A 16,665-nucleotide genomic window follows, 5' to 3' on the forward strand; every position below is an offset into this window, starting at 1 on the left:
GCTCTGCCCGCCCTGCCTCAGCTCAGCTCAGCTCCGCTCTGCCAGCTCAGCTCAGCTCAGCTCTGCTCTGCCCGCCCCGCCTCAGCTCAGCTCAGCTCAGCTCCGCCCGCCCCGCCTCAGCTCAGCTCTGCTCTGCCCGCCCTGCCTCAGCTCAGCTCTCAGTACCACAGCTGCACTTGTGTTTTCTGTACAGTAAAACCTTGGCTTGCTGAGTGTAATTCGTTCCGGCAACGTGCTCGTAATCCAAAGCACTCGTCTATCAAAGCAAATTTCCCCATACGAAATAAAATAATGGAAACCCGGTCATTCATTCCACAACCACTTATTCATATAAAAATGATTACAGTAATACAAAATACAGTATAAAGTAAAAATAAAACAAATATCTGTTGACTCACTGAATTCTTTTTCTTTTTGTGCTACATTAACAAGGAACCTATCCAATGACACTTGCTTTTGCCTCCTTTTGAAGGATTTGGCGGAAATGTGGCATTGCATTGTCAAACAGATTTATCATTTGCACTGCTACACCCTTATTCGGGTGGTGCTTTTCCACAAAAATTTGCACAATTTTACACATCTCCCTTATAAAATCTTGCGACGTCGGCCACTTGCATACCTCGATCATGCTTCTCGATGATTTCCTTTTTAACTTCCACCATAATACTTCATTTTTCTTACCGCCTTTCTTTTCAACCTTTATTTTTTCTTCATCGGGGCCATTGTTGCAGTACAGATGTTGACTATATGAGTGAGGCGCAAGAACCATTGGCTCAATTGTGTTGTGACGCTTGCCATACAAAGTGTACATGCTACTCGTATTAGAAGACCTCGCTTGTTTATAAAGTTAAAATTAAAAAAAAAACTTTTTTGCTCATCTTGCAAACCAGGTTACTCGCAATCCAAGGTTTTACTGTACTCTTGTCTGTCAAAGACTAAGTCCTATGCCTAGTCCTGGTCCACAACAGATTGCTAGAGGTTTTATTAACATACAGTACATTAAAACAGGGGTCCCCAACCCCCGGTCCGTGGATCATTTGGTACCGGGCTGCAAAGAAAAAATTTCGTGGTTAAAATTATAGTTATTTTTCTTTCATTAGTCCTAGTTTGAAAAATGACTGTTTCCGCCCTTTCCTCACTACCACACTTGACTCTGGCAGGCCATTTACACATCAGCGACACAAGCTAACCTTAAAAAAAAGAGCCAAAAACAAAATTCACTGGAGAGCTTTTTCATGAAAGAATGAGGAAACGATGGGACAGCAGAAGGGTCACAGACTGACAGCAAAAAGAAAATACCATGATTCCTACCTAAGTTCTGGGTTCATCGCAACAGGTGATACACAAGATCCACACTCGCTATGCATAATTTGTGTTGACCCACTAGCTAATGAAGCCATGAAACCCTCAAAAATGCTTCACCACATTGAGACAAAACACCCTGTGTTAAAAGACAAGCCCTTGGAATTTTTTTTCTAGTTGCAGGGTAACAGGCCCTGGGCTCCCACTGACTCTGCATAATGGTGAGTTGATATTATAGTGTAGAATTATTGTAATTGCCTAATATAAAGTGTAATTGTTGCATTCAGATTACATACTATGAGCTGATAAAGGTTTTTGCCTCTACCTGGTCCATGGAAAAATGTTCATGCATGAAACTGGTCCCTGGTACAAAGAAGGTTGGGGACCACTGCATTAGAAAATGTTGATCACACAGTCCCTACTGTGTGTTGCTATATGCTCAAGAGTAATTATTTCAAAACGCTCACCATTCACTCCGTTTCCAGTTTTATTATGAGCACCTGGGAAATCTGAGTTTTACCTTTATGAAGCTGGCAATGTTTAGATTTTGACACTGTCACAGAGGTGTTGATTCATCTCTGTTCCCAGTTCTTCTTATCTAACACAGTACAGTCTGACTTGTCATAGCAGGAGCAGCACAGATGGAACTAACTGTATTAATGATATCTCTGTTCCATTTAAGTGAGCCAGTAGGCCATGACAATGTGCCAGCACACGCATTACTATGACCCTGACAGTGGGACATCTAACTGAAGCACATCCATGGTTAATGCTATTAGTCACAGATGCGTTTGACAAGTCAAAATATCAATCAGAAGAAAGGTCTATTGGATGGGAATGCATTCAAAGATTTAAACATATTTTGTTTTTCCACCTTCTAATGGACTTTTGCATCCACTGAACATTATGCTAACCAGAGCTAGTATTTAATTTTATCTACTTTATGTTTTTATAGGTTAACCTTTAATCCAAAAAGTAAAAAAATAAATGCCCCAAAACAGTTGCCCAATGTGGCATCACAAAAATCTGAGGTATTCCATTTACAATGTGATGAAATTGGGGAAACCAAGATAAAAGCCACAAAATGTTTGAGATTTTGACTCGATCAAGCTTGGACTGAGGCTGCACCAGTCCTAGGTAACAATTCCAATAAACCTGTTACAAACATTTTGAAATAGTGTTTGTCATGGAAGGAAATGGACAAGTGTTAAGTAATAATGCTCAGTTCCATGTCAGTGGCCCAGCATGCATAATACCAGGACCCTGCAGCCATTATTAATTACACCTTATGCCTACTGGAAGACACACGCTATGACTATTATTTAGGGACCAAGAATTAGTCCAGTAACATGTTACTACAGTGGTTGGTGTGTTTTATGGGGTTTACACAGTCTGATTCGAATAAATAGGGCACCCTGAATGACCCTTTAACTGCCAAAGGGGTGACCACAGGCAGTGTTACACTGACATTCTCAAATTTTGGCTCTAAACCCTGCTTGTTTTCACCACACACAAATGGATGTGCATGATCAGTGAATCAAAAATAGTGTGAGTAGTCCATTGGTTAAGTCAAAGGTTGCTGTCCTACCATTCAACCATGTGAAACCCTGCTTTCTTTCTCTCTTCTCTTTCTTGTTCCCCCTTCTCTCTCATTCGTCTCTCTTGCTCCAGCTACTTCACCTCCTCTGTGGCCTTGTCACAGTCTCTCCTTCCCTCTCTGCCTCACCTCGCCCCCACACTCTCTGCTTCGCTGTCCATTCCTTTCTGTATGTTTTGTCCTTCAGCTCCATCTCAGTGCAGTTCTCTCTGCTCAACACCACTAAAATCCATAACTGGGGAACTACCAGACACAGTCCATCTGCCAGAAATGATGTCTCCCTGACTGATGCCGCCATTCCTCTCTAGCTCCATACACAATAAATCCTTCTCACCTGACTGATGAATTGCTGTGTTGTTGTGCTGGACTGTGAGAGATGGTTTTGTGTGTGATGTTTAGTCTGTTCCAGTGGTGAGGCAGCTGAGCTCCAGTGTTCCAGCTGCTTTGCAATACATGTAAAATGAAGGTGTAACAACATGAAGGGGAGCTACTAGCCTAATTGAAAACCCTGAGATCCAGATTTCCCTGCCCCGCCCAACTGCATCTATGCATAGGCCACCCCCTCGACGCACGCATGGGATACCGGGCATGCCTGAGCAACGCATACAACTTCTTCCGGCGGAGATACCTTGTGAGTTTATTAAGGGGAGCCAGTGGGAGAACCAACCTGCCAGGCATCGTTGCATATGACAGGCTGTGTGCGTGGAAGCGCTGCTGCCATGTCATTCTTGGGTTGTGACCCGATAAGCACAACAAGCTCCGTGGATCATAACCCGAGGCGGAGCCCCTCCTCACCTCCCCTATAGCCGCCCACGCGTCACGCAGAAACAGACACGCTCATAAAAGCATTAAATATTCCATAGCCCGGTGATGCAATAACACCATTAGGGCGGTATGCACTATCATCATCATCGAGCAATGAGCTCAGATACGCAGCCCAGCATCTGTAAACTCCATTTTGTCTTTTGTTTGACACTCCGGGAAACAATAGAAGGAAACCAAGGAGACCTGGTTACCTTACGGAGACGTGGAGGATAAATACGGTAGAAGCACGACCACCTGCTGCCAGTCAGGCCTTACTGAGAAAACGTTGACTTAAGGCGACTCGTGGATCTATCGGGTACACTGGTGGTTTTTAAACGTCACGTCATTAAACGGACTGATTTTAGCAAATTAAAACCAAACTCACGGGTGCGCACTCGGCCTGGCAAAGTTGGCAGCCTACCTACTGTTCAAACCCATCGATTGCAAATAAAACTAGACGGTAAATGTAGGCCACACTACACAAGTAATCGGCACATCCACCACTTAGGTACCACTATGACATGCAGCTACTGATACAGTATATGAATACTAAGACCGAAAGCTCAGAAATCCTTGACAGTCTCGGAGTGACAAGTCTCCCATAACATTTTACCCTTCCCCTCTCCCCCTCTGTCTCCCTACATCGTTGCTTAGGTGCAACATCATCCCGTGACACCATCCACATCCACAGCAGAACCACAACACAAAAGATCGCAGGCTATGCGTAACATGTATTTACCTTTATGTCTGCCTTTCGCTGTCATCGTCACACTGCTTGATGTTTCATCGGAACAAGATGCTCATATCTCACACTCCCTCCCTGCTTTTTCCTCTCTCTATCACACTCTCTGTAGGGTATTATACAGTAACACGAAACCACCGCTAGGAGCGGAGCGCGTAAATGGAGCTCATGCAGCACAGGATGTCGCACAAAAGCTTTGGCTATACATGGAAGAAGAGACATCCCTCAGTTAGAAAATGGGGTAATGCCTCGGTGAGGGGGTGAATTCTAATACAATAACGAGGGAAGACCCTGATTATGCCGTATCATGCTGGATACCCCCACCCCTCTCACTCCATCAACACCTCCCTCCACTAAAAGGTTCAGTGGCACATGCATGGTGACTCGCCAGCCAAATAGGTTTCTTTTATTATAAGGTGCCATAATAGTAAAAAAAAAGGATGGAGTTAAAACAAAACAAAACAAAACAAAACGTGCGGATAAGAGACACTGGTGCAACGACAGGGATGCAAACAGAACAAAACAATGAGTTACAGCAGAATTACTGGCACAGAGGAAGCTCTCACTGGCCGTGCAGGATTTGGCATGCCTACATTTGATCACCCGGTCGGCGGGACTTGCGTTGCAGTCGGACATCCTGGATTCGGGACGGGAACGGAGCCGAGGGGGTGGGGGGGCTCTCTCTTCTGTCAAGGGCCGAGATTGTGGCGTCGGGTCCTCCGGCAGGCGTCGAGAATATGCGAGGTTGCTGGGCGCTTTTCTTGCTGCAGTAGTGGCATCACTCGGTGGAGTCTCCGCGCTCTCTCGGACGGGGGAAGCCTGCTGCTGCGCCTGCGGTGACTTTGGGGGAGGATAGGCGGATACCTAGCTGCTGTTGTGGCATGCTTGGATCCAGAATTTGTTTTTAGAGAGGAAGGGGGAGCGGGAGTGTGGGGGTGCTGGTGTAGCGGTCGTGGTGAAGTAGGTGGGTGGGGGTAGACACTGGAGGTTAAGAGGATGAAGAGACGCCTTGGAGAGAGAACAGACGCGCAGGCTCTACCTCTCCAGGACGCCTCTGTAAGCGGTGCTGTGCAGCTGGCAACACCCCGGAATGGCGAAAGAAGGAACTCCCACGCAGATTCACGCACATGCGAGAACGCACACATAACATACACACGTACATACACACTCAGACTCATACTGCCATCCTGTGGAGGCATTGATTACAGGGCTTTCCCTCTTAAGAACAATTCTGTGAAGTGTGTGTTTGTGCTTGGGAGCTTACACCCTGTCACTGTACAGTGGGCCATCTGACGGAAGATCACGTGGGCCTATAGGATGGTGTTTTTATAAGATAAAATGTGGAATAAATAAAAGGTAGAAGTTGGCCAATTGCCTCTTGGGTGGGCTGGACAAATCTATGTGATGGAATGGGCACAAAATGTGTTTTTAGTCTAATGTTATAACTGAACAGAAACACAAATGGATGTTGTTTCCCAAAAGACATACAAAATATCAACAAAACTAACCATGTTGAGAGGCATTATTGCTCAGTACACCAGAAAACAAAATAGTTTAATGAATAAGTACTGGGGTAAAAGTTTCACACTGACCAGAAAGCCACCTCTAGAAAAGGACTTAAAGGTCAGTTGAGATTGTCAGTTTCACACTGTCAGACTGACAGACATCAGTCTAAAGCACAAATTTTTAATTTTTGTGTGTATCCTGTCCTTAAGCATTTTTGAGGCTCTGCTTTGAGCCCTTTAAAATATCTGATGACTTCAAATGCTAACTGGACAGCACTCAGAGAACAAACCTCCGTCAAGACAGATCTGTTTCCCCATAATGCCATTCCACCTAAAAGCAATATTTCCATGATGGTTTGACCCTCATAATATGATTCCTTGACAATGAAAACCTAGGCTATCTGGAACATTTGTAATCACATTGATAAATGCCCCATGCAGACTGAAACAACAATGTGTACTTAATGTCCTTCATAGGTACACGCAACTCACACTATTTGGCTGCACAGCGCAACTGCGCAATTTTGCCGCTGTGACCAAGAGCACACCGTGGCCGGGGTCCACAGTGATGGATGGGCTGAAAGCATTTATTGCACCAGTTTTCTCTGGTACTGTTCAGTTATCCTGCAAACAAAAACCTATGCCATCAGAATGATTTGATAACATGTACACTTACCAATTCTACATATAGGGGCTTTAATTCTAACAACACAAATGTTTGCATGCTGGGAGCCTTGCATTTGAATTCCAAATTCCCATAAGCGACTTTCAGGAATTTGGTTAATAGATTTTTAAATATCTTGTGATAATATAAATGTTAGACAAGTATTTGACCACCTCAGTAAAAAGTCAAGAGACCATGTCAAATCAACCAGTGATAGCTCTTCCCCTTTCCCCAAACAATACCTATACATTACCCAGTCACACTTTAGTCATTCACAGTATGCAGTCACCTGACATTAATCATCTTCTGGCTGTGTAAAAGACTTTTTGTATGTCTGTCTTCTATTTTACAAATGTCCAGAAAAAATCATATGACTTATCAGAACTGAATTTTATTAATGTTTTATATCAATATCTAAACACTGCTACAAACCACATTTTCATTTCTAGACCAGAAATTAGCAGGAAAAGCACAAGTGTGATTGATCACATTAATTAAGGCTACAGTCTATTTATATGTGATCATTCCTGAGTCTTAGCTTGGTGCAAGACTGACTGATATACCAACCTGGAACAAAGCCAACTCCACACCTGTGCATTTCCAGCTATAACAATGTTAAATAATTAAAAACAAGATTTTTTTTTGTCTTGTTTAGTTGATTTTTTTAAACCATAGATTATAACAAAAAGGTTGTTATGATTTATAAACATTTATTTTTAAAATATATTGTGTGTGACAGTAATTATATTCAGAATTAGTTTTTCCACATTTTGTCAAAAACAGAAGGCTATAGAAAAAGCAATGTGTCACTGCAAACTATTTAACTGTTCAAATATGTGAAAATGGTCAAGCCTGCAGATCACTGTATGCTGTGGCAGTTTTCTTTAAATGTAGCTAAGCTGGTATAGGAAATATCTGAAAATCTGGTTAAAGCACTGCATACTATGTTATGTTCTTATTGGTATTACTACTACTACTACATGTACATAAATCACGTAAGAACACAGACTACCAGCTCTGGGTGCAATTTGTAACCAGCTAGGCCTTCTTTCTTCTCAGTTGTTAATGCAATGTAGAATTTTTCACAGATTTGGCCTTTTTTAATTTGCTTTCAGCACATATAACACAAACGCAATTATAGAAATGAATGAAAACATTCTTATATCCTTAATTAAATCTTGCACTGTCTTCCATGCTGCTGAAGGGCGGTCTATGAAGTCTATGTTATGGCCTGTTAATAACATTATAGTGGGCCCACTGCTGTCTTGCAAATGCCATTCTGTAAGACAGCTGTAATGAAACTTGTGTCTGCTGTTAAATTAGTTCATTAACCAGGATGTGAAGAGTGGTAGTGCTCTATAGAAATTCTCAGTGATGACAACTGTGTGGATTAAAACTGACATTCATACTTCAATATGTAGGAACTAGATTATTATTATTATGTCTTTTTTTATGAACTTAACTTCTTATATAGGCCTACACTGATGATGAAACACTGCTGCTCTAGCCTCGTACATTTTTGGCCACAGTGTTTATATGAACATGCCTGTGTTTAGACCTACTTATATGAAGTTTATTTGACAGGTTTTCACTGGTGTTGTCAAGGAAATTATCATTCACGTTTTTCTTCTAAAGTTGCAAGTGAGCAGACCACTGCAGTCAGTGCAAACACAAGGTGTTTGCAGCAACTTGTTCACATTTGCATAGGTGTTTTAAAAAGCAGTTCCTTCAATCTTTGTCTTGAGGCCATGATAAGTTGAGGTCATAGGAGGTCGAGATTACTATGATACGCCCATCTTTTTAATGTAACATATTACACATTTACCTGAAACTGCAGGGACCATGCCTCAGCACCACTCAACATGCAGCTGAAAAATATAAAGCATTTTATGCCACAACAACTTAATACCCAAGAATATGCACTCTGAGAAGAGGTCATAAAAATCCATTTTAACTATGTTAATTTACTGAAAATGCAAATAAGATATACAATGAATCATGAATAGCCTGTAGCCAATACTGCAGGTGTAGTTTGCAGGCTACAAATGAACCCTGTGCCCACGACCTCGCGATTGTTGTAATTGTATCACTCTGCGCTGATCAAACCTCTAGTGTAGTTGATCTGTATGACAAACGCCATAAAAAAATTAAGTAGGCTATATGTATATACAACCAACTGATTGGGACATTTGTAACCAAAATCATTCTGCTGCCTGTAAATGTGTAAACGACATGGTGTTAGTAGTATACCATTTTAGCACAGGTACCCAAGAGTTTACCTCATGCAAAAAACGTCCTGGGTGGACATTTTGGCTCCGCCCGGTCCGTGTGAGCATAGCTGTGCCATGGCATGCACGGAGCCACAATGACGCCAATTGCAGCACTACGTCGCCAGCGTGCACTAGGAGCCCGTTCTGTGCGTATGCCGGCGGAGGGCTTTCTAGAGATAGCGCAGTGACAGATGCGCTCCAACAATAAGACTTCCGGTTTGGGTGGCAGGCCTTCAGAATAAAAGGGGAATATTTACTTTTTAAAATGGTTTTAATGAGCATTAAAGTAATTTTCTATTTAGTCGCCACGCTAACTTGATTACACATCATGTATTGGTCTCAGGAAACGGAATTAAAATGTTATAACATGTCGAGACAATTAGACAATAAGTGAATCAAAAGATAATCGGCAATAATTTACATAGTCATTCAAGTCCATTTTCAAAAAAAGTGCCAAACATTCTCTTTTATAGACGAAACAAATTGGAACAATAATGAACAAATGAGACTACTAGTAGTCTTACAGTGCACATAATATTGACTGAAGTAGCATTTTAAAGTAGTTTATGGATAATACATTCTTCTGTGGTTATTAATGCACATGACAGTCAAGAGGAATTGTACAGTGTAACAAATTTTGATGGCTTACATTTTTTTCTCTCCAATTGGTGCAATTTAACGTATAGCGTGAGGATAAATTACAGCCAAATATTATTATTTTGCTTATACAGTATGTGCAGTATTGTGTAAAATTCATAGTCGGTTTAGATGAAAGAAGTTGATGCCTTTATTGTGAAGAGTTGAGGAAGTGTTGTCGAGATGCCTGCTGGTAGAACACAGGCCGCAGTGATTTGGTAGCCGCTGCAGTAGGAAGAAGGATCGCGGTTGTACTCCTTCTATATTTCAGTTTCGTCTTGAAATTCCCTCGGTGGTTCTTTTTCGTAGCGATCATTAAACTGAGCGTACAGCAACGGTGTTCTATGATAACCGAGCCGTAGTATTGCCAACGGACAGTGATTTCAATCGCCATTTTAATCGCACGTTTCCTCTGACAGAAGCGCTAGCACAACAATGGCTCTGAAAAGAATTCACAAGGTAAGGAAGTGAACGTCGAGGCCCAGGACCTCGCACTTTCGTTAGGGATTTGGTTCCAGCGTTGGCCATCTGATGGGTTTATTATACGGAGAATAATTGAAAATGCTGACTAAATAACACGGGCTAGGCTTCATTTGTCAGCTAACGGTCTCTGAATAGCGAGTGACGACAGCGAGAGCAGCAATGCGCCGCTTTTCCGTGTTCACTACTGCTACAAATGGGCCAACTCAGCCGTTGACTTATAGGTAACCGTTAGGTTAGCTGCTCTCTTTTGTGCGACTTAATGCTAGGCTGACTATGTGTTTAATGCTGGGTATAATGATAATGTTTTCGCGTGCCATGGCTGTCGCTAGTTACTGATATCAGTGGTGTGGTAGCGCTTTCTGGCTAACATTCTGTATCCCGGTGGTTGGCTAACTCAGATGGGCGAAAGGATTTTTCTGATCGAGCTAGCGAGCTGCATTAATGATGTCTCTTCAAAGTAAAGTAGCTAACAGTTAATCTTTATCATTATTAGTTCTTCCATACTATAGTCCATATAGCTAACAAGAAATATTAGGGACTTACCGCCTAGCTTGCTTAAATAACGTTAGCCCTTTGATCTGACAGATAACTTGGCTAATGTTGGCGTTGATGTTAGCTTGATTTAAGAGGACAATCGCACTTATTCTGTTAACGTCAAGCGTTTTTCTATGTTTTGCTTTTACTCTTTGTAGTTACCTTCTTGAATTTTCAAATGTTTAAGTAGATTTGCGACAGTCCAGAGATAAAGATGGTTATAACCTATGCTAGCGTATATCTGTTCATTGTTTTGTCCTTAATGGTTTCGTAACGTACAGCCTGTTTGTGTTTATGTAACGTTAGCCATGACATATTATGCATGTTACTGTTTGTGTTTGGCATTATTAATTTTTGTAGGCGACAGAGGACAATAAACAGGGAAGGCTGCTTATAATGTTAGCAGTGTGCTGCTGTGGTACAAACAGGCCCCACGCGTTGTTCGCCTTAGATGTCTTGTTGCTGACAGCAGGTGAGCAGCAGGTCGTTATTATCGGTCGCCGTTTGTTGGATTGAGTTAGCTCAGCGTGTTTTGTCTTGTTCATGGTCATTCCTTCAGTAACGTGAGCCCGGGTCATAATGTGGCTGGCCAGCCATCATAATGTGTCTCTCACCGTTGTCGAACCTAAGCAGCTAGCATTTACGCTAAGCTAATATTTGCACCACAACGTTACACTGGTGTAAAAACAGTTTGACGTATTGTTTTGGTTATAGTAAAAACCTTTGCTGTCCTATCGCCGTGATGTCTGTCTGGCTGTCATGTTACCTCTTGTACCTGGAGAAATGCTATTATGTAACCATCAAAGCTCTTAGTGCTACAGCAGTGTTTGTGTCAGTAGGAAATTATTTTTGAGTTGTTACCATTGCACTGAGACTTTGTAGCAGTAGCAGAGCTGTTTACAGGAGGTGTTTTAATTTAATACAGCGGGCTTATAGAGGGTATGTTGAGTGATGAGGGTTAAGGGTATTGCTTGTGGAAATGTTTGAAATGTTGGCCCCTACTGCAGGATCTGATCAATTGAGTTATTTGTTTGTTTCAGGAGTTGAACGACTTGGCACGGGACCCACCAGCCCAGTGTTCTGCGGGACCAGTAGGAGATGACAGTAAGTTAACATCATAATCAACACTGTCCTGGTAGCAGTGTGTATATGGGGCTCAGAATTGAATGACCTCATTTAAGAAACAAGTTTGTGTCAAAATAATGATAATGGGTGAAAATACTCTCAAATGACACCAAAAGGGTGTGTTTTACTCTGATTTCCCCACAGTCTACATAGGTTTAGTCCTTCAGTTGTAAGACAGATATGAACTGTCTCCAGATCTGATCTCTTAGGTTACATTTTAGGATTATTTTGATGAGTATGGGTTTGGAAAACTGTCCCCAAAATTTTGATTGTCACAAAATATAACAGAAATGCATAAATCTTTTCAAGTCTAAGTAATGGATAATTAAGTGGACACATCAGGTTGGTGCTGTCTTTTGATGTATGAATCAAGTGCACTTAAATATATTAAGCAAGTCCTCAGCTTTTTTTTTTTGTTTGTTTGTTCTTTTTATATAAACAGACCCGGAAAATAACTGGAGTTCCTCTTGTGAAAATAGTGGTCATTTTAAAACCATAGCATCCATGTCACAACTGTATTGTTACATCTCAGTTTTGCTTTTGCTTTGAGGCCAGGGGTGCAGGGAAATCTTGGTTGCCTTGCACTACATCAGGACTGATTTTTATTCATTACCTCTTTCATATTTTTTTTAAATCCTGTAGAGATTGAACCAAAGATTATGCCTAGAAGGCTTTAATGAGCTCCATGTTTTTATTAATTTATCTCATAACATTAAATAAATCAGTATATACTATAAATTAGGGGTGTGCGATATGTGATGTCTACGATAATGTCTTCATTGTTTTAACTATGTGTGAGTTGACATTATCGAGTATGTTGCTTGATTTCCAAAAAAAAAAAAACTAATCAAAAACTAGCTTTGAGTCCACACTTTCACTGTGCCATGTAGCCTAGTAGGATAGACCAAAGTTACCTCATGTGCATGCAGCATGTACGTGGTCACCACACCACAAGTCAAGCTAGCTTAGCTGCCTAAAAATGCATTATTGAAGTTAAAACTGAGTGAACCAAAAATGACAGGAGACAAATTACGGATGCCAGCAGCTGTTAGATTTAATAGCTAGATGTCGATCATTTTCACTGCCATGGAGGTATTTTAACTTTGAAGACACGGATGTTACTCACAAGCCAACTGTCTGAAAACTAAATCGCCTGCCATTAAAGACAGCATGACAACCTGTTTCACATTCTGTGGACTAACTTCCATGCAGAATATGAAAAGCTTCAGGAGACAGCTGTCCATGACGGGCCTAAATACTCAGGTACCAGCTCAAAACACACTCAGTAAACTTTAGCAGAGTCATTCGCTAGAAATGATTTCAATGTTTGAGTATTGTTTTACTTGAACGCTTTGGTTTTAAGTAAATAAATAAAACCTGTTTAATATGCCCTTGCCAGGAGCGAGAGAGTACACGTTCAAGGATGCAAAATATTGTCTGCTTATTGTTATCGACAAAATCCCAGAATAATTTTTTGTCAGTATCGCACACCCCTACTGTAAATATTTCTATGAAAAGAGATTTTACTTTATGTATTTAGTAAAAACAAGACAATGACTATAGTTAGAACTGCTTCAGCAAGCTATCAGATTACAGAATTTGATAACTATCAAATTTATGGCATCTTAAAGAGCACAATTTAAAAATGACTCATTAGCTATGTTTGTTAGTGTGTATTTGCAAAATTATCATTATTGTATTAACAGTAAAACTTCAGTTTGAATGTGGTTACACCATATATTTCAAATACAGAAAGTGAATGAGAAAAGGATGTTGTATTTACAATCTGCCGTGTTTTAGCAGTGTAACGGCTGCTTTATGAAGCCTATGAAATCTGTAGTCTGTTTCTGACTGTCTCAGGCAACCAGCGCTTTAAAACATCCCCTTTAACATCCCAGCCACCTGTGTCCGCTTCAGATATTTTTGTCATTTGCTCATTTCACTGCAGTTTCTAAAACTTTTTCCATCTCCGTAGACAGGTTGCAGCGCACAGAAAATTCAGACACTGTGTGTGTGCGGTGAGGCGGCATAGCAAGAAGGTACCCGGGCTGACAAAGCAGCATGGTGGTTAGCACTGTCGCCTCACTGCAAGAAAGTGCCAGGTTCAACCCGGGGCCTTTCTGTGTGGAGTTTGTTCTCCCTCTGCCTACTTGTGTCCTCTGTGTACTCCAGTGTCCAGACATGCAGCTTAGGTTGATTAGGGCCTCTAAATTGCCCGTAGGAGTGAGTGTGTGGTTGTCTATGTATCAGCTCTTTGATAGACTGGTGACCTGTCAAGGGTCTACCCGGCCTTTCGCCCAATGTCAGCTGTGATTGGCTCCAGTTTCCTGCTACCCTATTCAGGAATAAGTGGTATAATTAATAGATAATAGTTGCAATACTCAAATCCTTGGGGTAAAATGCATTGTAAATATGCACATACTGTATGTAAAATCTTGTTCTTGTTTTCTCTCAAATACTTTAGATTGTCTTGTTGTAGGTATTTTTGAGTAGTTTTTCAGAGATCCTCATGGCTGAAACACAAGTATTTCCCCTATTGTGGGATTAATTATGGGAGTAATATTCTTGTCCTTGATTTCTTGATCTCTTGAATGCTATAGTTTGTCTTGTTCTTAGGTATTTTTGATTTGTTCTCAGGGATTAATTATGGGAGGATCATTCTTGTTCTTGATTGTTTCTCAAATACTATATTCTGTCTGGTTTTAGGTACTTTGGAATTTGTTTCTCAAGATATGTGTGTGGTGTTTGTTCTTATGGTGTTTTGTTGCTGCTCTCTATTGCTGCTGGAACACAGGACTTTCCCCATTGTGGGATCAATAAAGTTCTACCTATCTACCTACCTAAATGAGTGGATGTGTGTGCTGTGTAAGATTGTATTATTGTGTCAGCTTGATCAGGCAACTGTGAATTTGTGGAGTATTTTCTATACTGTTATAAGCAAACCATTGTGGTGAGCTCACTATCATACACCTCTGCTCAGTACAGTAGCCCTATGATGAATACAACCTTTGGGAGTCTTCTCCTGATCTCCTGTTGAGAATGTCAGAGACATCCTCAGCCCACGTACCGGTGCTGCAGCTAATTGTGTTCCATTGAAAGTTGAATCTTTATTTAAAGAGCCCATGGCATGCTTTTCCTAGTTTTTTGACTTATCTACAATGGTGAATTATCACCTTAACCATGACCTAAAGCTCAAAAAATGAGTTGTACATATGTTCTAGTACTTCTATGTAAAAGCAACTTGGTTTACACCAGTCTCACAGGCTCTCGCTGGCAAGACTTTTTTTCTAACAAAATTTCATTATTATGTGATAGAAGAATTTCCTTGAATGGTCATAATCTCCAGGCTGTTGTGCGTTCATGTTCTATTTTCCCTCCTGTGACCAGAGGATGTGGAGAAAAATACAGGGCCTGAGGTTACAGCATGTCTGGGAATGTTCATGTACAGGGACTGCTGTTTTACTTGACCGGTTGGCGAGAGGATTCTAATGATCCATGATGTTATTGTCTGTGCTATGCTACTTGTTGGAATTAATTTTACTACTTTGGTTGTGTGGGGGAAGACTCAACGTCCACCAGTTGTATTTACCAACCTTGGAGCTATTTGAAAGGGAGTGATGTTTCCACGACTCGGTGGGACTTTATCGTAGTGATGTCCAAATGATGTATTGAACCACTTCATCAGTTGTATGAACATCCGTTCATTCATTAAAAGGTTTGTTTCAGTGAGGTCTAGTGGCGAAATAGGAGACAACAAAACAATGTCTGAATTATGTGATGGGTGTAACTAGGCTTTGTGTGAATGATGTAAACACATTCATGTAAAGGTTGATTGATCGGTCGGGTGATTCTATAAACGTATGTAGTTGGGAGAAGGTGTGCTTGGGAAAACACAGGATGTACTAGGATGGTAGGGTGTGCTTATGTAACTAGGGCAGGCTGTTGTTATGTACATGGGATGGAGATTCAAAGATTTTTATTGAGAAACAATATTTTTTCCACTGTTTTTGTACTGAGCCGGTGTCTTTTCTTGCTGACAACTTCTCCACCTTTCGAAAACACACATAGGTTTTGCTTTGCTAGCAAAAACAAATGTGGGTAAACATTTTTGTGCTTGTTGCAGTAGGTCAGAGGATCTTCACATCTTTCCAACGGAGAATATGTCGTGTATATAGTGCTTTTACACACCTAGCAAGGTCTCACATTACGAAGCAGTATCGACTGTTTGAACCAGTCACTTCATTCACTCAGAGGACCGAAGTAGTTACTGCTTCAGACGTCATCGGTCACGTGTCTTTTTCCACACCAAAGCAAGCTTCGAAGCAGTGGTTCAAAAAAAATGCCTCAAGTTTGAATCTTGTATCAGTGTCAGACGGCCACCACTACTTAACCATAGGCTTTTAAAAATATGCACTGCATGTCTGTTAATGCATTTCTTTAGAGAGAATTGTCGTAAGGCTGGAGAAGTTACTATGTGTGCATTATGCCAGTTAAAATATGGAGTTTCTCAATTATTCACTTTATTTAGGAGTGTTACACATCTCTTTTCATCAGTACATATACCATTGTTTACCTATCTATGGAGGAGAAATTCAAATTAATTAATGCCAGCGTGGTTCGTTGTGCTGTGTACTTGCTACACAACACCAGCAGCAGGAGGTGTGCGTGTTCATGAACTATCCTCTTGGTTTTAGTAAGAAGCTTTTTGGTTTTATTATTCTGAAAATAGACTTTTTGGAGTTATGGTGGGTGCAAAGCTAATCTAGAGGTACCCGAGATTAAACATTAAATTGCTGGAAACAAGCAAAATGGCCATGCTTTGGGCTCTTTAAATATCCTCCAGCTTCATCTTTTCATCTTCTTCAGTACTCTATAGGTAGGTATTGGTGTTTTGTGTATACCTGATGTCAGCACAGTTGCCTGTGAAAGGACCCAAAAAGGCTTTTGGCCAATAAAGAAACATTCTGCATGAAGTTTGGATTTTCCTAACAAGTGAAGTAATG

The 16,665-nt window shown here is 41.1% G+C and overlaps 2 protein-coding genes across 4 annotated transcripts in view; one reads left to right on the forward strand and one right to left on the reverse strand.

Annotated features, from left to right (window-relative positions):
* The window catches only part of ppp3cb (protein phosphatase 3, catalytic subunit, beta isozyme), a 37,391-nt gene extending 31,834 nt beyond the window's left edge, over window positions 1-5,557 (reverse strand). Inside the window, exon 1 of the mRNA XM_020595416.1 lies at window positions 5,012-5,557. Coding sequence (XP_020451072.1) covers window positions 5,012-5,081 — 70 coding nt within the window. The 5' untranslated portion in view covers window positions 5,082-5,557. The remainder of the gene's footprint in view (window positions 1-5,011) is intronic.
* A 4,005-nt stretch (window positions 5,558-9,562) lies between these two features.
* Window positions 9,563-16,665, forward strand: part of ube2d2 (ubiquitin-conjugating enzyme E2D 2 (UBC4/5 homolog, yeast)) — a 14,323-nt gene continuing 7,220 nt past the window's right edge. The window contains exons 1-2 of one of the 3 annotated variants that reach the window (XM_020595442.1): window positions 9,563-9,979; window positions 11,578-11,641. In XM_020595442.1, the coding sequence (XP_020451098.1) occupies window positions 9,956-9,979; window positions 11,578-11,641 (88 nt within the window). In that variant the 5' untranslated portion in view covers window positions 9,563-9,955. Of the gene's footprint in view, window positions 9,980-10,045; window positions 10,225-10,312; window positions 10,461-11,577; window positions 11,642-16,665 lie in introns of those variants that run through there. The other 2 variants (XM_020595444.1, XM_020595443.1) reach the window with 2 other exon arrangements.

The sequence above is a fragment of the Monopterus albus genome, unplaced genomic scaffold, assembly GCF_001952655.1.
Source record: "Monopterus albus unplaced genomic scaffold, M_albus_1.0 scaffold27.1, whole genome shotgun sequence".
Lineage (NCBI taxonomy): Eukaryota > Metazoa > Chordata > Actinopteri > Synbranchiformes > Synbranchidae > Monopterus > Monopterus albus.